General features: G+C 40.9%; 1 protein-coding gene across 1 annotated transcript in view; it reads left to right on the top strand.

Annotated features, from left to right (window-relative positions):
- MYO6 (myosin VI) overlaps positions 1 to 23,607 on the top strand; it is a 185,491-nt gene that overhangs the window by 12,914 nt on the left and 148,970 nt on the right. Inside the window, exons 5-9 of the mRNA XM_018558907.1 lie at positions 4,011 to 4,140; positions 5,680 to 5,785; positions 9,888 to 9,943; positions 18,537 to 18,634; positions 23,259 to 23,423. Coding sequence (XP_018414409.1) covers positions 4,011 to 4,140; positions 5,680 to 5,785; positions 9,888 to 9,943; positions 18,537 to 18,634; positions 23,259 to 23,423 — 555 coding nt within the window. The remainder of the gene's footprint in view (positions 1 to 4,010; positions 4,141 to 5,679; positions 5,786 to 9,887; positions 9,944 to 18,536; positions 18,635 to 23,258; positions 23,424 to 23,607) is intronic.

Raw genomic sequence — 23,607 nt, forward strand, 5'->3', positions numbered from 1 at the left:
GATGTGTTCGGTGGTCTGTGGACCTCACCCGGGTAACACCCGACCGGAGGGTGCCGCTGGTCGGCGGCGCCGAGTTCAGTCTTTTCAGAGCAACTGATCCTACAGGGCTGGCATCATCTGATTCTCCTCCTCTCCTCCAGCTGTGTGGGCGGGCAGTACAGAGCGGCAGAGCTGTGACTCATATAGAGAACTTTTTTCAAAACGGTGAGCAACCTTCACCCCAAGGTACTTAAGAAATTGCTTGCGCTATTTTTTGCAATTGCACTGCACCGTGGGCATTGCTGTGCCATGCGTTCCCATGCAGGTGATCGCACTGTGGGAACACACTGGATTTGGTGTGAACAAGACTTAAATCTTGTGCGAACATGAATTGCATCACACTCTGACCTCTGCGTCACACCCTGTCCTCTGCACTGTGCATCACACCCTGACCTCTGCACTGTGCATCACACCCTGACCTCTGCACTGTGCATCACATCCTGACCTCTGCACTGTGCATCACACCCTGTCCTCTGCACTGTGCATCACACCCGTTCCTCTGCACTTTTTTTTTTCTTTTCTTGTTTTTTTGCCTCTAAACCTAGGTGCGTCTTATGGTCAGGTGTGTCTTATGGAGCGAAAAATACAGTATATTTATATTGTGTGTAACCAGGCCTATAATAAACTTAGATTCAAAAGACAAAATGTACAGTTAATCCCATCACAATAATTCTTGTACCTAATACATGTTACAATTAGATTGTAACAGCTTTAGGCAAAAGGTGGCAACAAAATGCATCCATTTTTCTTCAGTAAGATTCCTGGTCCTGATGCATATTGGAAAATATTATTGTGTAAAAAAGTTTCTTTTAAAATGTCTTCTGTTGTAATAAGCGCCTAAAACTATAATATATTTATAAATGTTAAAACTATTTCCTGAAAGTGATGTAATTTGTGTTTATTGGCCCCTTTAAACTGTGAGCTATTTTTCAGTTTTCAAATGTTTTCAATTGGTTACTAACACCTCAAAATACAGGGGGATTACAGAATGGAAAATCCCTTTTCCCGTGATCTCTTCTCCCGCCAGGGCTGAAACATGACTAATCTTGCAGGATGATATCATCCAGTCCGTGGTGTATGGTCCCAAGGGGTGGGTGACATCAGTGTATTTAACAAAGAAACAAAGGTGACATGTCATTACTGGAGAAGAGAGGGGACTTTGGAAGAAAGATTCCCTGCTCATTTATCAAGATCCGCTGGATCTCCACAGTTTGTATGATAGTTGATTGAAATCAGTGGCTTATTAGTTTTCTTTTTTTGGGGGGGGTGATTCCAAATTTCTAAAACAAATGTATATTTAAGTTATGTCTAAAGCCAAAACATTTTTTTGTCATCTGTGTGCCATTCAGGAAATGTTTTTTTATTTTCTTTCCTGTAGTCGTAAAAGGAAGTGAGAGGAAATCTCTCCATAATGGGCAGACTATGGATACTGAAAGGTCCAAGCTAAATACGCAAACAAATGACATTAAGCTGTGTACACACAGTGAATTTTGTCTGATTCTGGAGGAATTAGCACTGCAAGCACTGTTTGGGTATTCTGACAGTGGCCAGCGCCGCTGTCAGTGTACAATGTATAGAAGAACACTGTTAAGGTGCCCATACACCTTGCGATTATCGTATGATAATCGCTGGAAATCCCGTGATCGTACGATAATCGACAGGTGTATTGAAGACGTGCAACCGTTTCTACTGTACGGCGGGTTTGTGGCGGGGTCGTAAGACAAATGCCGAACGGGCCGGTGTGCACAAGCGCACACTGCTCGTTCAGCATTGCAGTCATCTGAAGCCCGCCCCTCAGCGGGGCGAGCTTTCGATGATCGCAAGTATGATCTGCCTGTCCAAGATGGACAGATTGTACAAGCTTTTAATTAGCTTACAACCATCACAAGACAAAAGTTCTGCAATGGTTGTAAGGTGTATGGGCATCTTTAGCCTTGATGGTGGAATCTGTCATATGTTTTTCGTTCAGCCTAATTAATTGCTCCATTTTAGTCACAGCTGTTACTAAGTTTGAGCAATAAAAAAAGCTCTTTGTATTGCAATCCCTGTGCTTCTTGAGCTTTCATACCTGGTTAGAGTTGCAGGTTGCAGCTAGCGGTGCAGAGTAGGGTTGACCTCTTACTGCCCAGCACTGGAAGAAGGGTAGGTACCTCAAGGACCCGCACTGTAATTGACAGGTGGCTAGGCAATCAGATAAAGACCCTGGCCTGCCCTCAGTGACTACAACCTGTCCACCTGATGATGGTGACACACCCTTTTAGCAGCTTCATGGAGGTGGGTTGGCCACAGTTACAGAGGGCAGGCCAACCTCTTTAATTGGCAGCCTTGTGAGCTGTCCTTTACAGCATTGTGGAGCAAAAAGGTCATTATAATTGATGAGTAGGGGTTGCCATCAGCTAACACTTATTGGTTTTAAAGAAGAACTCTGGGGGAAATGTTTATTAACCCTTGCAGTGGGGCTACCCCTACTCTGCAAGGATTAACTACTTATTTTCGTCTTGGTGTTAAAATAAATAAATTGTACTCACCTGAATTTCTAAGCCAACTCCCTGCTTCTCCAGTCACTGAAGCGTGTCTCCTCCTCCACTGCACATATGGAATGTTCCTCAGTGTTCTTCTGCCTATACACTTGTATTGAACATGATGACATAATGATTTTTGGATCGCTGCAGAGGAGGGGGAGAGGGGCCTCTAGGGACTGGTCTAAGAACAAGCTGGCTGGAATGATTGGATGAGGTTGCTTTTTTTTTTAGTACCTATACACAAACAAGCCGTTAACCCTTGCAGTGTGGGTCTAATACATTTTTTCCCCCTGAGTTCTTCTTTAAAGACATCTTTTCTCTACATGCTCGGGGCCCACTAGGGGATATTCCATTGCCCTGGTGAACCAGTCCTCTTCTGCACAAAGTATATCATATTTTGATCAAATGATATTCTTAACTAAATTAAGGTGACCATATGAATATATTAAAACATTCATCAATTAAACAAAAGGACCTTGGAAAGGATATTGGTGAATTTACTTTCATTATATCAGGACTATAATAAAATCTGATTAAAATTAAATCTAGGGTGTGTATCTCAAAGACTTCATGTTTCTTGATTGTTTGGCCTTTGGAACTCCTCAGTCTCCACTGATGCTAAGTAAATATATTAATATCTAACTAATAATACAACAATTAAAGTAGTATTAAACTCTCAAACTTGCTTTGAATAATGAATAAAGATCAAACAAATATACATTGCCCAGCAAAGTATATCTTTATACTCAGGGTCTCACAGGATCCCCTTCATCAGGACAAACAAGTGTTCACTATTTTGCCTGAAGAAGCGGATCCTGTGAGACCCCGAAACATTTGAATTTGCAACAAGTGCGTGAATAAATAGATGTACTGGATTTGCTTTTGGAGTGCCGGTGTCCGTCCTTTACCTTTGACGGAAGCCACCCGTTGACACCTGTTCCACCCACTTCTTATCTAATGCAGCAGCGGTTCTGAGTGCGAGGGGTACACGGACTGTATCCTGTGTGTTTGTAAAGACACACACAGCTTACTAGTACTCACAAGGGTGGCTCCACAGCACCCTGCATGGCTATGGAGCCACCCTAAAACTGGATATGTGCCAGTGCTCAGGGGACTAGCTGATTCTAAAGGAAACTATAACCTTCAAACATCAAGGGGCAACATCCATTGTAAGTGATTTGATACAGCTTAAAAACCTTTTGACTTTAAGATCACTTTATTACTGTACAATAATTTATGTTGTATATTATAAGAGTCAAGCTGGTGTCTGTGTAAATTTTAAGAGTCGGTTTTCAACAAGCGCACTGTATCAGCTTCTGTGTATAAATCTATTTCATGTACTAGGTATGTTAGAGTCTTAAACTGAAAGGACTTTTTTTTAAATACAGTATTACTGTATCTATATTGTTTCACTGTATCCTAACTGCCTCTCTTTGGTTTTTTTTTTAGACTTGTGTGGCCAACATTTTAATTGCGATAAATCCATATTTTGATGTACCAAAAATTTATTCTTCTGATGTCATTAAACAATACAAGGGTAAATCACTAGGAACGTTACCACCACATGTCTATGCAATAGGTATGGCACCTTTTATGTTTTATCTATGATGTGTATCTTGTGCATCTAAACTATTTAGATTGTTCCCTCAGAGTAATATATTGGTGTTTTATATATGTGCCTCATTTGGAACCAAATCCCCTTGCCCCTCATTCTTCTTGAATTTTCCCTCTTTTTGTTCTGATGTACAAATATCTGAGAATGTATTTGTAACTACTAAAAGTGTTATTCTGCAGTAAAACCTTTTTCCTATCTCTTAATTATCTTGTTTACTATTTAAACGCTCATATAAAAAAAAATTATGGTGAAAAAAACAATTCTGGGTTTAGCCAATCGTTAATACGGGGGCATGGCATGGATGTGTCCATTGCCTAAATACATTTTTCTAGAAGATGTCCCCCTTTCTCATTTCAGAAAGTTGGGAGTTACACATGTGGAAGGTATACAAATGGATGAACTAGCTTTTGGCTTGTGCTTTCTAGAGTATCCAGAGTTATGGCTGCATCAATTAAAGATTCAGACAGCCCAACTTTGTTAAGATTTAAGAAGTAGTAACACCAGTACAAAAGCCATTAGAAGTTATAGAAAAGGAAATTGTAAATACTTCTGTATTCCTTTCTATTGGATTTTCTCAACTTTTGTGTTTAGAGATTACTTATGGGGACCCATAGGCATTCTTTAATTCTTACCTAAATCCTGGCAATTTAAGCAGGTAATAGTAAAGCCATACTGTGAGGATAAAAATATGGCACCTGCCGCTGCTGTTTTTGTTTTTTAAAAGTATTGGCTCCTGGCCTGTCATCCTAATCGTGGTTTCACTTTTAGTGGATCGCAGATCTGGAACAAATATGCAGCTATAGAAATTTGAAAAGTCTGAATGCCCATCATGCTTGCTCGTTTAGGTCATCAACTCACTATATTGCCAATGGCAGCTCTCCTATTTTTATCTTTACAAGTTCACTTTCATACCACAACAGACTCATGTGGCTAATTAAACCATCTGTTCTTCAGGTAGGGTTGGCCTGGATTATTTCAGCCAGTGGACTGTTGTTTACCAGAACTGGGCCAGGGGTACTTTATGTACTCACAGAGCATGCATGCCTTATGAACGTGTTGAAAAAAAAAACATTCTTTGTGATTGCCTGTTGTCCATTTCTAATTTGTAGTCAAAAGAAAATGTTCCCTAAATCTCTTTGCAGGTGAAATAATCATTGGGTTTTTGCTAAAATGTCAAAAATATACCTGTGCTTACACCTAGGAGTGTAGAAAACATGTGCTGCTAGTTGTATTTAAGGAATGTTTTTAAATGATCACTAATGCATAGATCTCTGCTTGGCTAGGTATAATCTAATGACAATGTGATGTGGATGGGAACTGTAAAAGCATTTTATGATATCTTAATAGACTCAATAACTAAATTTTATTCTACAGAAAAAATGTTTAAGGCTACGCTATTTCAGTTGCTTTTTTTCCAAAGTACATACGAAGAAAATAACTTTTAAAAAAGCTGGGATTGCCAGAGCATTAAAGTGTTGCTTATTACAATATGTTTTGTTCCAGCCGATAAGGCCTTCCGAGACATGAAGGTTTTAAAGATGAGCCAATCAATCATCGTGTCTGGAGAATCGGGAGCCGGCAAAACAGAAAATACGAAGTTTGTTCTGAGGTCTGTATACTAAAAATTAAGTTAGAATCCTCTATTATTATTTTCACATATCTTCTTTTTTTTTCTTCTACATCTACTTCTGTATTTTCTTTAAAGTACATTTTCTTTTCTTCTGAAAGAAGCTTTTAGGGTGACTATAGACGAGCAGATTTCCAACTGAGTACAAGCAGGGAGATCTCTGCCTCTCTTTATTCCCATTGTATTGCTGCTGGGACCGCTACAGTATACTCTGTGACTTGGCCAAAATGTTGGTGGCACAATCTTGTACCCTTTGCTTTCCAGAACCAATCACCACCCCTTGAAAAGTCTCTGTTCAGAGTCTCCTTTCAGAATTTTCTTTATCGACATATAGCAATGCTCTTCCTGATTCCCTAGGATAGCCCAACATGTCCTGGTAGTTTGTGGCAGGATGTGCCTTGTTTGACTATCCTTAGTTACCATTTGGATTTCAAGTCAGGTTTTTTCTTATGAAAGTTCTGCAAGACTTACATTGCACACAGCCTTGAATTTTAGGTTACCTTTTTGAATTTAACTGACTGCTGTGCATCACATGAACTCAGAGGTGGTTGTTAAATGCTATAAAAATCAGCTGTATTTTTCCTCTGTATAATATAATTCTATTCAAGCGTTTATAACACATAGGCAGACAAGTATATTTTACAATCAGTGCACCTATCAATTTTCTGATAAGACGGTTAAGGTTGCTTGTACAGTAATAATGAGTTCAGAGTTGTAATGAGAAGTTGCAGTTAGTAGACCTAACCTGCTCATTGGAGAGAAAAACGGCTGTGTTTGATTGGATTGAATCACATTTGGAAGAAAGAAATACAGTGGTATATGACGAGGGTTTGTAAAGAATACGACGCAACACTAAAGGGACAGAGTACTTTGGTTGCCACCATTTGCTTCTATGATGGTAAATGTCGGTGACCTTTCTGCCACATATACTGGCCTAATTGGTGATGTTACCTTTCTTTCTTGCTGCTTTCTTTAATGCTATAAGCATTCCAGTTTGTGATTTGCAGTTCATGACGAGCAGCTAGAGTAAAGAAGGGTAGCTGGGGTTCCAAGCAGGTGAATATATGTGAGCAGGACAAAAGGTCCAGATCAGATATTTTGTCTTACAATTCAGCTTTAGCGGTTCTATGGTAAGGTAGATTGGTTAGCCTAATACCTGAACAATCATAGCCGTTATATTCACGCTCCTGTGTTTCAGGTTTGGATTTTTTTCTGCATAATCACATCGCTCCTCTTTGACACCGTTATTGGTTTGCTTGTTTTATAGATTCTGTACAAAATAGTGGCTTGTGGTTCTCACCGCCCACTGCTGTAGCTCTCAGATTCTGATCATAGACATAACATCTGTATTATGGTCATGAAGCGATGTCCTTAATATCTAGTTTTTATGTATTCATTAGACTTTTTTACGGACAAGCATATTTTTGGACAGTGTGACCGCATTGCAGGCTTTATTAAAGCATTTTATAAGGAAGTTATTGAGTTGTTGAATATGCAATACCCATGCCCAACAAATCAAGTCACTGATTTTGTAATACTGTAAACCGGTATCTAATTGGGTGCCATGGCTTACTGTACATTTTAAACCTCGTATTTTGCACTGTTTTATGAAATAAATCTGTTAGTAGAGTTCACGTTTTACTATATCTTGTAAGCCAGAAAAGCTTAAAGTGACACTAAACTCAGGAGTTAAACCTTAAAAATGCATTAAAGTACTGCACCTATTAACAAAAATGTATCTTATTTGTGTATCACTTGGCTGTAGAGCCTCAAATCATCTTTGAATTGGTGCTGACACTGTCCTTCCTTCTAGAGGGTGGCTACTTTTGTTCCTCATGGTTCCTGTGTGTTTTGTAAAGTAGCCACCACTCCAAGCTCTCTCCCGTGATGAACCACAATGTCGCATTTAGTTTACTAATTTGTATTGAGATTGTAGTCCATCACAGGAGTGAGCTTGGAGTGGTGGCTACTTTACAACACACACAGGGACCATGGGGAACAAAAGGAGCCACCCTCCAGAAGGAAGGACAGTGTCAGCACCAATTCAGAGATGATTTGAGGATGTACAGCTGAGTGATACACAAATAAGATACATTTTTGTTAATAGTTAAGGTAACTGAATGCATTTTTAAGATTTAACGCCTGAGTTTAGTGTCGCTTTAAAGACTCTTGAGCTGTATTATACAGTTAAGAACTACTATGGTTCACATATGTTGCTGCATGTTCTGAAAGAAGCATTTGCTGCCTCTGTTCATTTGTCAAGTGTTGCTCCAGTTAGAGCTTGTAAATATCAGCCTAATAACATATCCGACAAGCGCCTGTTATTTATTTGTTTTGAGCTTTTGCTTCTATATTGAATTTTTGATTGTAAATGCACACTTGACTACCTGTAAACATTCTACTATGATTCATGAGTCGATACTAATGGCAACAGTAAATGAAAACAGTTTACACACAGAAAGCATCTCCGCTCTTTAAAAATACTTTATATGCAGTAAGATTGTAACTGTTCAGTTCCATAAAATTTAGCAAACACGTCTTTTACGACCATTTTTATTTTTAATACTTCCTATTGCAAAAAGTCCAGAAAAATATGTTTTTCATTTGTAGAGGTTATTTCTAAATAAACTTCAAGCAAGGTGGCGATGAGCCATATTTTACTACATTGAATCATGTAGTTAATGTAAAGATGGGTATTATTAAAAGTACCCATGAATCCAAAATGCTGTTTTATGTAAAATTAAATAGATGAACCAAAGGTGTTTTTTTTTATTTATTTTTTTTAAATCTGGAAATCAACTCCAGCATAAAACACGAAATCCTCTACCAAGCAGGTGTCTGCAGATAAGACCACTATGCTCTGTGTAGTCCCCCTGCTGAGTCACAGCTATAGCTCTGCATTCAGCGGGGGGCTTGAGCTTTGTTATATACTGAATGGTATGAATCACTAGAACCCTAGAGTGTGTTTCTGTTTGAAACACTTTCTTTGTCTGATGTAATCAACTTATGTGTGCATGCTCAGTTAGATACCATAAAAAGGAATAATAATGTGCAAAGGGCAACCTTACATTGCCAACATATGTTTACCATGGTAGTTGTTTGTGCAAACGTGGTACAGGAAGCCTTGAGAGTAGAAAGATGGTGGAATGTTCAATGGTAAAACGCATGTAGATCCCAACGCCTATGCCCAGTTGAGCAACTTGAGCAAAATATATCATGATATATCCCATTATATCCCAGTAAGGCTTCCCCAGTGCCTGCACTGATTAATTGAATACCGTATATACTCGAGTATAAGCCAAGTTTTTCAGCCCATTTTTTGTGCTGAAAAATGCCCCCCTCGGCTTATACTCGAGTCAGCGTCTCGAGCTGGTCAGGTTTCTTCTTACTTACCTCGCCGAGCGTCGCGTCACTGCTGCTCCGGTGGGCGGCGCTCCGAGCGGGGTCATCTGGCAGTCTCCGGGTCCTAATTTAGGTGGCCGGAGACTGCCAGATGACACCGCTCGGAGCGCCGCCCACCGGAGCAGCAGTGACGCGACGCAACGCTCGGCGAGGTAAGTAAGAAGAAGAAAAAAAACACCCGCAGCGGCCAGTCAGGAGCAGGGATGAGTCAGCGGTGCGCTGGTCAGGCGAGAGGAGCTCCAGGTGGGGTTCTAATTTAGCTGGCAGGCCCCTCTAAGCCAGCTAAATTAGGACCCCACCTGGAGCTCCTCCCACTGGAAAAGTAGGTACCTCGGCTTATATTCGGGACGGCTTATACTCGAGTATATATGGTAAGTTGAATGCTGCTAGGTGTCATTGTAGGTTAACTCTGAATTCCTGGTCCCTAAAGAACCTGTCGCTACATAGCATATGATGAATTATTCTTCATTTATGCAAACTTAATATCAAATCATACAAACCCCCCCACCCCCCAAAAAAAACTAGATGTGTGCTGTCATACCTGTTTGATCGTTATGGGTAATATCGGTCTTACATTCACACACATACACAAGCAGTCCACTAATTTAAATGTTATTGCAAACAGATGTTCCATGTATTGTAAAAGCAGTTCCACTAGTGACATGCTTTCATTGTCTTATAGGTACCTGACTGAATCGTATGGGTCTGGGCAAGATATCGATGAGAGGATTGTAGAAGGTATGTGAACGTTATAAAAAACTTGGCTCAGTGTGTGACCTGATAATTCATGTCTAGATGCTCAGGCCAAATGTAGTAGCATATGCTTACTTGACAGTACTGTAACTATAGCTGGCATTTTCTAGTACTAAACAAATGCAACCTGCCAGCTTTCAGGCTGCTTTCAGGCTGCAGTGGCATCTGCAGTGCTCTCTGGAGGCTAAGGGCTTATTTTGTCAAGTAAGCCTGTGTGATTCCTGTATCATAGTTTACAATGGTGATGACATGATTAAGAGATACTCTGGTTCTTTAGCTGGGAGAATGTTTATTAAGGTATCCTCAGCACATGTTGAGGAAACTCAGTATAGGAATTGAGAGGGGGGTATTTTGCAATAGTAGCAGTTTTTTTTTAGTTCTAATTTAAAAAAATGTAGGATCTTGTTTTAGTCACCAATGCCAATGAGCTGAACTTTTTTGGGGGTTGTGGGAGGAAGCACTCAGGAGAAAGCCACAAATGCACACCGAATATACAACATCCATGTAGTCTCCTAAATGGGAGTTGAACCCATGACTCAATGCTGGCTCTTTTAGAGGAAGGAGCTGTTGATATGCTTAATTATAGGCAAATCAAAACTAAATTACATTTGCAATGGGAGAGAACCTTGTATACAAACCTATTACTTTGCACCCTCATATGCTATATTTGTTCTTCTCCTTTCCACTCTTGGCTCAGACCGGCATAGCTGTGACATGCTGTAGAGTTAGTTGCACATTAGAAACATTGATGCAACATAAACAGTAAGGTTTTTTTTTTTTACAAGCAGGGTCTTAGTGTTTCTGCTATTTTATGGGGCTTTTTAGAAATTGAGTGTGCTGTGTAGAGTTCTTAATAAATGCATACACTCTGTGTGATTCCTTTTTGTATACTTTCTAATATCAGACAAATTGGGCAAAAAAAGACATACATTGAACATTTCTGTTAAACACGGAATTGTTTCTATGATATTGTTCTCATAAAAAAGAAATGCCCTGAACCAACTATGCATTTCATTGTCCCATTACTAAGGGATTTTGTTGTCAAGCTTGCCAGGCAGGTATTAAAAGATCATTACTGTGCTATCATTACTCTCAACAAGCAGAAACACTGAATCATTTCTCACAAGGAAGAAATAAGGAGTGCATTTATTTTAATGAGTATAAAGCCTTCGCAAAGAAAGCAATTTTAATGAAACTTTGCTACCTGTGTTGTGACCATGAAAATAAACTTTTGCAATAAATAAAAGCCAATTTCCAGCTGTTGGTGCACAGCTTTAATATTTTACAGCATTTTAGAAGTGTTCTTTTTCTTCTCTAGCAGCTTTTAGGCACTTGCTACCTCCTTGTATTAAAACCTTTTTGTTTTGCAATTCCTGTGGTGTGGCTTGCGGTTTTAGTGAGACAAGAGGGATTTGGACTGCAAGCATTCTTGTGCTGGGATTTGCAATTGGCCTTATTCGTGTGGTATTAAACAAAATGTGTCATGTCCTAGTTCTTCACAATGACTTAACATGGTACTTTTTTTCTCTTGTTTTTCAACAAGTTTACATAAAGAGTTTAACATGTGTGCATACCCTAACAAAATACTTATTTTATTTGATCTTATTTGGTCTGTAAAATAGCTGTTGATCCTGCCAGAAATCTTGTGAGCTTAAACCTTCCGTTGCTCTCTCTGTGCTGTACTCTTATCAGTAACATTGTTCCCAGATATCTCTGTAGACTACAAAATATATTCACCCTATGTAATCATAAAGAGGAGAGGGAGAGGTGTCCTGCAGTCCTGTCACAGAGTGACAACACTGCACCTATATAGATACAGTATGGTAAGTGGGCATAGTTTCATAGGATAGGAAGCATGTTACTGGTGAAAATAAAGGGGCAAAGCCTGGAATACAGCCACCTTCCCAGGGATTCTAGGACAGTCATGGCGAACCTTTTTGAACCCGAGTGCCCAAACTGCGACGCAAAATCAATTTATTTACCTCAAAGTGCCAGCGCTGGAAATACGTTTAGTACTGTATTGCAGTTCGGGCGCTCGGGTTTAAGAAATGTTCAACATCACTGCCTTAGGCCCCATTCACACCAAGCGACATACCTTACAAGCGGGGCCAGGATAGCGCGACTGTTCAGGGCGACGTTCCAGTGACGATCACGCGACCTTCACCGTCGGGCAGCATTCAAAAATAGAAACATCACGCGACATCCGCGGGAAAAAGGGTCCTGCTGAAGCGACGGGCGACATGGAGCAGCTCCATTGAATAACATTGGCCGGCGACTTCTCGCGGTTTCGCCCAGCAAAAATGTGAGAAATAGTGGGATTTTACGCACAGTGTGAATGGGGCCTTAGGCAAAATAGGGAAACACGCATATTCAAACATTTATACACTTAATAAAACACATACACATGTAATGAAACACACACACATCACGCACTTATTAAAACACACATTACACACAGAACTACTAATAAAAATGAATAAATAAAACATTGCCCCCTCTCCTGCTTACCTGTTTTGCAGGGAGGTGGGCTGCATCCCTGGGGTCTCATCTCTGCACCTCTAAACAGGCAGATTAGACGGCCGCTCACAGGGTCCTAGCGATGAGGAAGTGGCCGTCTAATCTGCCTGTTTAGAGGCCTCTGAAGAGATATACTTTCTTTATTGATCCTGATGATAAAAGGGAGGGAAAATCCAAATATTTTGTTGTATGTACAAAACAGGAAGTAAAGGGAAATGTCTAGAATGGTAGAGTAGTCTCCCTACTGTTCCCCCATTCTTCTGCTTGGCCCCCACAGTCTGGTTTGAGACATGAATATCTGCCATGACTCGCAAATGATGCATGTATTGCATATGTTTCTTGTGGTAAAATGGAGGAGTTATGCTTCTTATTGATTTGTCATACACCTTTCACCTTTGGGCATAGAAGATGGCTATGATTTTTTAAAATTGTTTTTTAATCTTCAGAGCAGCTTTGTGAGAGCAACAGCATGTGAGCTGGATAGCTGACCCTGAAGAAAAATAGAGAATCTGTTTTATTTTGTTTTATTTGGGTTGTCACATCAGTACCATCAATATGCAGCTGCTGATGAAGTATATTAGAAAAATAGAGGACTTTCTTATAAATCACACTGTGACGCTCTAAAGACGTTTCATACACTTCAAACAGAGATGCAATGTTAAATTCATGAGCCAACTGGATCAGTGGCGGACGTAATAACCAAAGGGCCCTGGTGCAAAACATTTTATCTTGGGCCCCCCTCAGATCCTGCATAGCCCACCTGAGACTCTTTATGGTAGGCTGGTCTGGTCATCGGGGTCCCTTTCCCTGAACATCCTCCAAACTCTTCTTACATGCTGCTGCTGGGGCCCGGCCTCCTCCACCCCCCTCCCCTGTCACCTCTGCCATGCCGCCCCAGTACAGTTGATTCCCGTGTAAGAGGCCCCCCAGGCTGCCCAGACCCCTCACCTGGGTACCGGCCATACCCCCCTGATGGCGGTGTTCTATCAAAGTTTGTGACTACATTAGAATTTGTGGCCGGTGACGTGGTCACACGTTTTAACGTAATCCCGTCCAGTTTTTTTGCGGTGGAATGTGTGACCACCAAGAGGTGAAGCATTCCAGCGCTTTCCCAGCTGTTCCAGGGCAGATCGGCATCGCAGATCATATGTGCAAGAGAACCGATCTACCCTGAAACAGCTGATCATTCCTGAAATTTCACTTCTCTCCGATCTCACATTCCACCGTACTCACAAAGTCGGATAGAAGTGACATCTCAGGACAGAACAGCTGTTCCAGGGCAGATCGGTTCTCCTGCACATACGATTTGCGATACCGATCTGCCCTGGAACAGATGACAAAGCGTTGGGATTCTTCACCTATTTCACCACCGAAAAAAAGATTACGTCAAAATATGTGACCACGTCACCGGTCACACATTGTAACGTGGTCGCAAACTTTGATAGAACAGAGGCTCTGTAATAATTTAATCAGAGAAATAGATTATAATAGGGAACATTACAGTGTAATATGCCCCATTATAATCCACTTGTTTACATTACAGCACACAACCCTCACCAACAAACCATCCCACCGCTGCTCGAACTCACCCAGCCAGATCCTCACCGCAGCTCAGTCTCAGACAGACGGTGTGTGCAGGGGGCGGGTCCTGTGACTCACTTCTCTTCTCCCGCCGCCTGTTACTATGGGCGCGGCCGGGAGTGGAGAGGAGGTGAGTCACAGGACCCGCCCTCTCACTGAGAAGCCCGTCGGCAGAGCGGGGCCCCAGTGTTCCAACACCGGGGCCCTGCACTGCCCCATATTGCAGGACCGGGGTTGTGTGCTGTAATGTAATTAGACAAGTGGGGGTGCCCAGGACCGGACCCCGCTGGGCCCCCCCACAGCCTCAGGCCCCAGTGCGGCGGCACAGGCAGCACCGGCGGTAGTTCTGCCACTGAACTGGATGGGGAGACCAGTGATTAAGGAATAAGATAAAATAGAGTTTTTATAGATTCTGTTTTTAAAATTGCACCACAATAGAGTGTTGGATTTCTGACAGCTGTGTTGCGAACCCATTGGCAAGGGAGAGAGACAATGAAGAAGAAGAAGAAGAAAAACAGAATTATGTTAGAGATAATTTTTCTAGGTTTCGACAGCACTAGCAACATCAGCATTGGAGACTTGGCAGGAAGTGTGATGCTGATAATGATTTCTTTACTTTTTTTTTCAAGTTTGTAGCAGCACCTTGAAAGCACCAATACAATCAGATATATGTAGATGACGAAGAAGATTCTATCCTGGGGTGTGGCCGTATCATCACCATCTTGAACTTGGTAGCATAGCAGATGATGAAGAATTAGGCAGAATTATATTACAGAATTTGAAATTGTATTTATATATGGCTGATGCTAGATGATAGTCAGTTAGTAGTGATGGTGCTGAAAAGTACAGTATCAGTTGATCCATTGCTTTTCGTTGACTGAGGGGTCCATTAGGGGATGGTAAAGCTAAAAGTCACATAAGAGTCAAGTAACAGGTCCTTTTGGTGGCTCTGATCAGTAAGCCAGCAGCATAAAGAATAAAGTGAAATAAAGACTGGCTCATGTAATGAGGTTCAGTAGAATAACCTTGTTGTAAAATATTAAGGACATTGGTGGTTAAAGTTTTCACTCATTAGATAAATCAAGGGCTTGAGATGTGTGTCGGCTGATGTCTGGGTATGACTTAGCCTTTGTCTACATATCCATGAAGCCATGGGGAAAGCGGCACCCGCCAGCATAAAAAAAACTAAATTTGATTTCAGAGATCATTATACATTTCCACTATCGATGCTAAAGTCTTGCTGAATGCAGAGTAGAACACTACTTGTCCTTTTTTTGGGATACATTGTAAAAGTACAACCTCTTTTCTCATTTGTTCTTTCCAATGGTTTGGTATGCCCACCTACATTTTCCCCCTCAGCATTTGGTAAGGATGCTTTCAGTTTGAATTTTAAGATACTGTTAATAAACTGGAGGTCATATATAACATTTGGTGACTCTGAAAACTCTAAAGAAGCAAAATTATTCTCAAAAATGAGATAAAGCTCGGTGCCCTGACCTTTCCCTGCTTGCAACTGAAAGCCCAGCCATGTAGCACTTCTTGTTTCATTGTCACATGTGTCATTTAACTTAATAGTTTTGGCAAATTGAAGGAAATTGTGATCATACAACTATTTATTTTCCATTAATGCCTTATTTTGTTTTGAAGCACTAGCTTTAGGTTTGTCATCCTTACCATTTTGTCAGTGTTTGGAATTTACTGAAAACTTAAAGGAGAACTATGAGGTGAGTGTTTTCCACTCATCCTCATAGTTGGAGCCGACCTGTGACAAAGAAGCTGTCACAGGTCAGCTCAATTGATCGGGAAGTGAGTGAACACATACCATCGCTCGCTCACTTTCTGATCATCTCCCTGAAGAGAGCGGTGACTGTCAGTCACTGCTCCCCATAGGGATTCCCCCCCTCCCCTCTCCGATCCTCCAGGGCTGAGTAGAGGAATGAATGGGGGAGGGGCGGGTACAGCTAGGTCTGCCTCTAGATAGGCAGAGCCAGCTGTCACTCACATAGCTCGGTGGATCCAGACAGTATTGTCTCTCAGGGGAATTTATCAAAACTGGAGCAGACAATATCTGGAACAGCTGTGTATGGCAATCAATCGGCTTCTCTTTCATTTTCAAATCGTAACTGCACAAACCAAAGGTAGAAGCTGATTGGTTGCCATGGGAAACTGCTCCACATTTTGTCTGCTCCAGTTTTGATAAATTTCCCTCTCAGTATATCGCAGGCAAAAGCAAATTATATACTGAGCTTTGGGTCACGGCAGAAAGTTAGTATATGTCCTCCAGTGACCCTAAAGAAAACTATGGGGAAAAACACTTACCCCACAGTTCTCTTTCAAGGTTTTTGATAAGTGTGAATCATTCATGCTTTCTCCCTTCTGAAGAACTGAACACCTCTATGGGTTGTCTGGTCCTATTCTTGGCCAGTATCTATTTCTCTCCAGGTTTTGCCCAGCTTATTCTAATACTATTCTCTTCTGTGTCATTCTGGGCCTTCCTGTGTTGTGACTGCTTTGAGGGTTCAGTCTTTTGTATCAGATCTTCCAAGAGTATGACTAAGCCACCCAATTTCCACTGTCTAATTTCCATGTTTATCTTTCTCTGCTTTGTTCTCATCTAAAGTCCTTTATTGTCAATTGTTTGTGTCCAATACATATGCATGATTCTGTGCAAGCAGAAGATAATAAAAACTTGTACTACATCATTGGTGAACTCAGATGCTGTGTGCAGTAGGAGTAATATTACATTGCTCATAAATATGTGTAGTGTGAAGTAGATGCAGGGAAATTAGAGAGGAACTCCAGGAATTGTAAAAGCTAACCCTTGCAATGGGGTTGGATCTGCAGTGCAAGGGTTAGCTGCTCAGTTTTGGTCTAGTGGCTAAAATAAATCAGATATATTCACCCGATACTTGGTCCCGCCTGGCTGCTAGACCGGTCCTTGCAGGACCTGTGACATCACTTGTATTGCAAGTGCATTAGACATAAGGGCGCTGAGGAACATTCCACTACCATAGTGGAGGTGGAGAGAGGTGAGCCTTTAGTCCCACTTTGCTTCACTTTGAGGTCTAGCAAGCTTGGTCTTCATGTCTCTTAGGACATCACTAAATCTAATCTTCCTGTTGGGTCCCATCCCCATTTGTTTTTGTGCTGAGCTTTTTTTGCCTTATATAATTCCAGGTCTTGGGTTGGGATATGGCTTCAAATATGCATTTACGGAGCATTGAGAGTTGAGAACACCATTCATGTGACTACTCTATGATTATATATAGTGTGGTAATTTAATTGAAGGTTTTTAAGGTCAAAATCCATCCATTTGAATGTTTAAAGGACTGAAGGAGCTGTCATTTCAGTGATAGAATTAAGAATAATGCCTTGCCAGTTGTGATAATTGGAGAGGTTGCATTTTTGGGTTAAGGCCAAGCATTAGTAGGTCTGTAAGTACATTTTAGAGTTCATCAGCTTTTCATCCTTTGAAATACCAGCTAGGCTTATTGATTGACATACCTGCTGTAGTTGTTGGCATTCGTACCAAGAGTAAGAGTTTTTCCTCTTCTTTATTAGAGTGAGGCAATTTGCACTCACTTTCTGTTGTGTCTTTAGGACAGGAAGTGAGAATCTTTCTAATGAGAGACATAGGCGGAAAAAAAAAGCACAACCTGACAAGGCAGAATTGAAACCATTCCCTACTTGATCCATGAGTTGGCCATCTGTTTTTAAACTGAACCCCCCCCCTCCAAAAAAAACGATTGCGTTTTGGTCCAGTGCTGGTTCACTTCCAGGTAGAATTACACCCAGCATTATTCAACCCACTTCCTGTAACTGGGCATGCAACATAAGGGCACCCTGTACTCCCAGTCCAATGATGCAGAGAGTAACTGGCCCCATTATTTCAGCCTTGCTCTCTGCATCATTACAGACCACCCAGCGTTGGAGAAAAGGCAGTGATGAGGAAAAAAGGCAGGTATACTTCAAATTATGGAGGGGATAGGACTGGGGAAGGGTGGGGGGGGATTGAGGGTTAAGGCTGGATCGGGCTTATGTACAGTATATGAATATATGTAGTTACAGTTTTTGACCTGACTGAATTGAACATAAGACAATATAAACAGATCTATCAGGCCATTTTGTTGGTGTTAAAATATTTTGGCTATCAGTGACTTATTTTGTTGGCATATTGATTTACTATGTTATATAAGCAATGACAATCTGTCAAATATACATTTAGCATATGCTTACTAGACTTTATGTATTTAATTATACTATGGTAGATTTGTTTTGGATTATAGGATCTCGGCTGGTATTTGTTTTTCTTTAAAAAGAGAATCTTGCTAGATTGCTGTGTTTTAAAATACGACTGACAATTGACAAATCCTTTTGATAGGAATATCAAGCAATCTGTGTATTTGCCACTGAAACATTTCTGAGCTAGATATAGCATTTCTTGTATTTGTATCTAACAATTATGTGTATATCCATACAGCGAATCCCTTGTTGGAGGCCTTTGGCAATGCAAAAACTGTGCGGAATAACAACAGCAGCCGTTTTGGAAAATTTGTAGAAATACACTTCAATGAAAAGGTAATTATTATATCATGTTTCTACATTGTTGAGTAAAACCCTTCTATGTTATATACAGTACATTTATAGGTTTATACTGAGATAGATCTACAGTCTTCCAGCATATTTAAAAGTACAGTATACAGTAATGTGGGTGCACTCCCCTTCCAGTTCAGTTTAATGCACAGCACTGTTTGTGTATAATGGGTTTGAGAATCATTACATTGGCATGGATATAGTGATTTCCCCATACCGATTCAAGCAAACCTGACTGAGTACAAATGAAACAGTAAACCACACATTAACACTAAATAAAGTATGCCAGCAAAGTGTCACAGCACTTGAAGGCTTTTTGGAAAAGCCCTGTAACCATGCTTTTTGAGAGCTAGTAACAGAATTCAGGAGTAGAATAGTCTTGCACATAGCAGACGGGGGGGATTTATCAAAACTGGAGCAGACAAAATCTGGAGCAGTTGTCCACGGCAACCATTAAACTTCTCTCTTCAGTTTGCTCAGTAAAGATTTGAAAATGAAAGAGAGAAGCTGATTGGTTGCCATGCACAGCTGCTCCAGTTTTGATAAATTCCTCTCAGTAGGTATCTGAAATGATGTAACATATGTTTATGTGAGATTTATTGAAAGGAAAGTGCCTGTTAATTAACCTTTTGGCTTAAAGTGGAACTCCAGTTAGGATGTTTCTTTCCTCCCTGATTAGGATAGAGTGGGGAAGGGTAGAATCTCCATTTTTATTTCCTTCGTTTTCTCTGTTAGGAAGATGCCCCCTTACTAAGACCACGTTCACATTAAGCGATTTATCGCACGGTAATTCCCGCGATATCGCGGCAAATTACCGCGCGATATCGCGCTCCAATGCAATCCAATGGGGCAAAGGGTCCTGCTGTCACGGGTTGTGTGTCGCTACAGCAGGACCCTTTTGGGAGCGGATTTAGCCGCGATTCAAGCTTGCTCAATGCAAATCGCGCGATTTGCATATCGCGCAGTGGGAACGGGGCCTTACTGTGCTGGAATCAACAGAGATCAACAGGACACAGACTACAATAATAATTTTAAAAAAAACTGACGTTTTTTTCTAATGCTTAACCACTCAGTGGTTAAGTCAGTGGTTTAAAAAATACTTTTGCTAGAGTTCTGCTTTAATTGTTCTTTTATGAGAAATACAATCCTTCATTTGCAGACTAGATCTCAGGGGTCTATTTTGCAATACAAAGATGTACTCTCTTAAGTGCATTTCCTTTGGTATACCCTTCATCCCTACCAACTGCCCCTGCTTTGGCAGAACAGTCTTACATTTTGTAATAAGAAAGGGACAGAGGTCAGCACACTGGGTGTTGTTTTTTCCTGTTATTGAAACATTTGGGTGGGGTTGAGGCAGATTTGGGCAATCTTCTTTTCCTCTTCTACAAGTCATTCTTTGTGTTCCTTAAGGCTGGGCACACACCTTACAACCATCGCAAGACTTTTGTCTTGCGATGGTTGTAAGGTACTTAAAAAAACGTAAGATCTGCCTATCTTGCATAGGCAGATCGTACTTGCGATGATCGCAAGCCACGCCCCCTGAGGGGCGGGCTTCCGATGACCGCAATGCCGAACGGGCAGTGTGCGCTTGCGCACACCGGCCCGTACGGCTTTTATCGTACGGACATGCCACAAACCCGCCGAACATCGTACGATGCTCGGCGGGTTTTCGAACATGTCCGTAAGTTAAAAGTTGTGCGACCTTACAGTGGTAGAGGTCGCACGGCTTCCACACACCTTACGATAATCGTACGATCGCGGGATTTCCCGCGATTATCGTGCGATTATCGTAAGGTGTGTGGGGACCTTTACACAACTCCCATGGTTAAGATGTATGCAGGGGAAACTAGTCTCCGCCACACTGTTGTGCAGATAAGCAGTGTTTGTTTTTAGAGCATATGGTCTCTAATGTCTGCTAGTTCTAAAATGTTTATCCTAACATGGAAATTTTACAATTGTGGTCCAAGGAAGGAAAACCGGTAAACCGGCAATCCGGGTCATTGGCAGCCAAGGCTTATCGATTGCATGTGGGGAGACAAAGGCTGGTCTGTGTGGTCTGAGCCAATAGAAGAGCTACTGTAGCTCAAATTGCTGAAAAAGTTAATGCTGGTTCTGATAGAAAGGTGTCTGAACACAAGGTGGATTGCAGTTTGTTGCATATGGTGCTGCGAAGCCCCAGACTTGTCAGGGTGCCCATGCTGACCCATGTCCTCCAACAAAAGCAGTGTGCCCTACACATCAGAACTGGACCACAGAGCAATGGAAGAAGGTGACTTGGTTTGATTAATCTAATTTTATTTTACAACATGTAGATGGTTGGGTGTGTGTGTGTCATCTCCCTGGGGAAGAGATGGCACCAGGATGGGAAGAAAGCAAGCTGAAGGAGGCAGTGCGATGCTTCGGGCAATGTTCTGCTGGGAAACCTTGGCTTCTGCCATTCATGTGGATGTTACTTTTACACATACAACATACCCAAACATCGATGCTGACCGAGACACCCCTTCATGGAAACAGTATTGCCTGAAGGCCGTGACCTCTTTCAGCAGGGTAATGGGCCCTGACACACTGCAAAAATGGTTCAAGAATGGTTTGGGGATCACAACAATGAGTTTGAGGTGTTGACAGCCTCCAAATTCTCCAGATCTCAATCAGATTGAGCATCTGTGGGATGTCTTGGAAAAACAAGTCCAATCCATAGACGCCACACCTCGCAACCTTCAGGACTTAAAGGATCTGCTACTGACAGCTTGGTGCCAGATACTAGAGCATACCTTCAGAGGTCTAGTGGAGTGCATGTCTTGGCGGGTCAGGGCTGTTTTGGTGGTAAAAGGGGGACCTACTCAATATTAAGTGGTTGGTCATAATGTTATGGGTTATCAGTGTATGTGCCATAAACAGATGCTATTTAAAGTATTGCTGTATGTGACAACTATGTTTCACATATAATTTGATTACTTTAAGCCTGAATATACCCTATTGCTCTCTTTAAAATATCATAGTTAAACTCTCTTTAACCCCTTCGTGACTGACGACGTACAGTGTACGTCGCCAGCATCAGGGCTGTTTAAACGGACTCCCGGCGACTAGATAAGTGGATTTCATTCTGTGTGGCCAAGCAGTGTACTCTCAAGAATAGTCATCTAAATTAAGATTAATAGGAACACCCAGCCATGCATTTCCTTCACTGCGATGTTTATTTTCTGCTTAATAGGTGTAGATAAACTGCTGTATTAACATTATTCATTTCTATACCTGAAAGTTGGTACTCCATTTGTGCTATGAGGCGGATCTTGCAAATCATGGCTAGCAGCCAGAAAGAAGCAGGATAAAACATAATTTTCGTGAAACTGGTAAATGATGGTTTCACAAAGAAGCAGGAAAAGCAAAAAAGGCAATAAGATATAACTGTCTTCCAAGCTATGCCATGACATATCGCCCCAGATCTGACACTGCAGTGTGAGGTGGCAACCTTTAATACTGTCAAAACTGATCTCTCGACCTGCTCTTTCCAAATAAATAGAAAACAAACAATATGTATGTTCCCCGGTGTCCCACGTACAGATTTGTATTACAGTAAAGGTTATGCCGTTGCTGAGTGAGCTTTTATCTAGAAGCCAAGTCTGATAATGAGAGTAACCTTTTCCAGTAGTGACATGAGACTGCAGTTTTTCCCCAGCACCAGTGGGATTCACTGTATATCATGCTTTATAGGTTAAGAGTTTAATTGAGTTTTGCTATTTGGCTTCTTTTAACATAAACCAGAGAAAATTGTATTCTTTTCTGGTTATGTTGTACAATGTAGAGTATAGTAATGGAAGCTTATTGTATACTGTATGTGCATACACCAGTGTCATCTGTTTGTCAAATGTGTAAACAGAGCCGGTCCTGCCTAATGGTTTGGGGAACACTAGAAATTCTTTTGGTTCAGAAATATAATGTGTTGATAATGTAATTTATATTCTTCTATATCTCTCTGCAAAGTAATTGATAATCTTGGAGATCAAATAGGATTTTGTAAGCATTGTGAGCTTCTGTTTCTTTGAAGTGGCTTCCAACATATATTCAAAGAAATTCTATCTGATTCTAGTGCTTAGCTGTGCCGCATTCTGTACCATCCTTTTTTTTTTAAATAAAAGCTTAGAGCCACGGTTACATCTAATATGGGAATGCAGACCTCTAGCTACAATGATCCTCTATGGAAAGGACTTTATTTAGACCTCATGTTGCCCTAGGCATACTAATTATACATGACAAATTATAACTATTATTGCATTAAACTAGAATAAATAATTGGAGGTATTACATTGTTCACTTTTTATGTACAAATAATATTAGGCTACAAAATCCACTAATCAAGAAATTACAAAGGAAGAAGAGATGGCTAAAGACTAATTGGCTACCAGAGTGAGGGTGTTGATATTATCCTTAATTTCTCATACTGTGCTCCTAGCAATGTAGTTTTCAAGTGGGCTTAAAAGAAGTAACCACCATCTTACTACTTAGAGGATTCAAAGCAGCTTTAAATTATTTAATTTATGGTAGAGAACACCTTTAAAAGCATTGCTGTCAACTACTTTGCTAAACCTTTGCTTTTTTTCTTTTCCTGTAGCATTCTGTAGTAGGGGGATTTGTATCTCACTACCTCTTGGAGAAGTCCCGCATATGTGTGCAAGGACAAGATGAAAGAAACTACCATATTTTCTACAGGTTGTGTGCCGGAGCACCAGAAGAAATTCGCCAGAAACTTTTCTTGAATTCCCCTGATAATTTTAGGGTAGGTATCACTGGTAATCCTCTTTGGAATTTGTGCAAATGTACACAAACATGATGATTTTTTTTAGACCAACTGTCTCTCAGTTGTTTCAGTAATGAATTATCTAAACTAACCTTAAACCTAATACCATCTGAGTTAGTGTACAGTGATCACTGAATGCTGTTTTGAAACATGCCCATTCAAT

The sequence above is a fragment of the Nanorana parkeri genome, unplaced genomic scaffold, assembly GCF_000935625.1.
Source record: "Nanorana parkeri isolate BGI_ZX_2015 unplaced genomic scaffold, ASM93562v1 scaffold368, whole genome shotgun sequence".
Classification (NCBI taxonomy): domain Eukaryota; kingdom Metazoa; phylum Chordata; class Amphibia; order Anura; family Dicroglossidae; genus Nanorana; species Nanorana parkeri.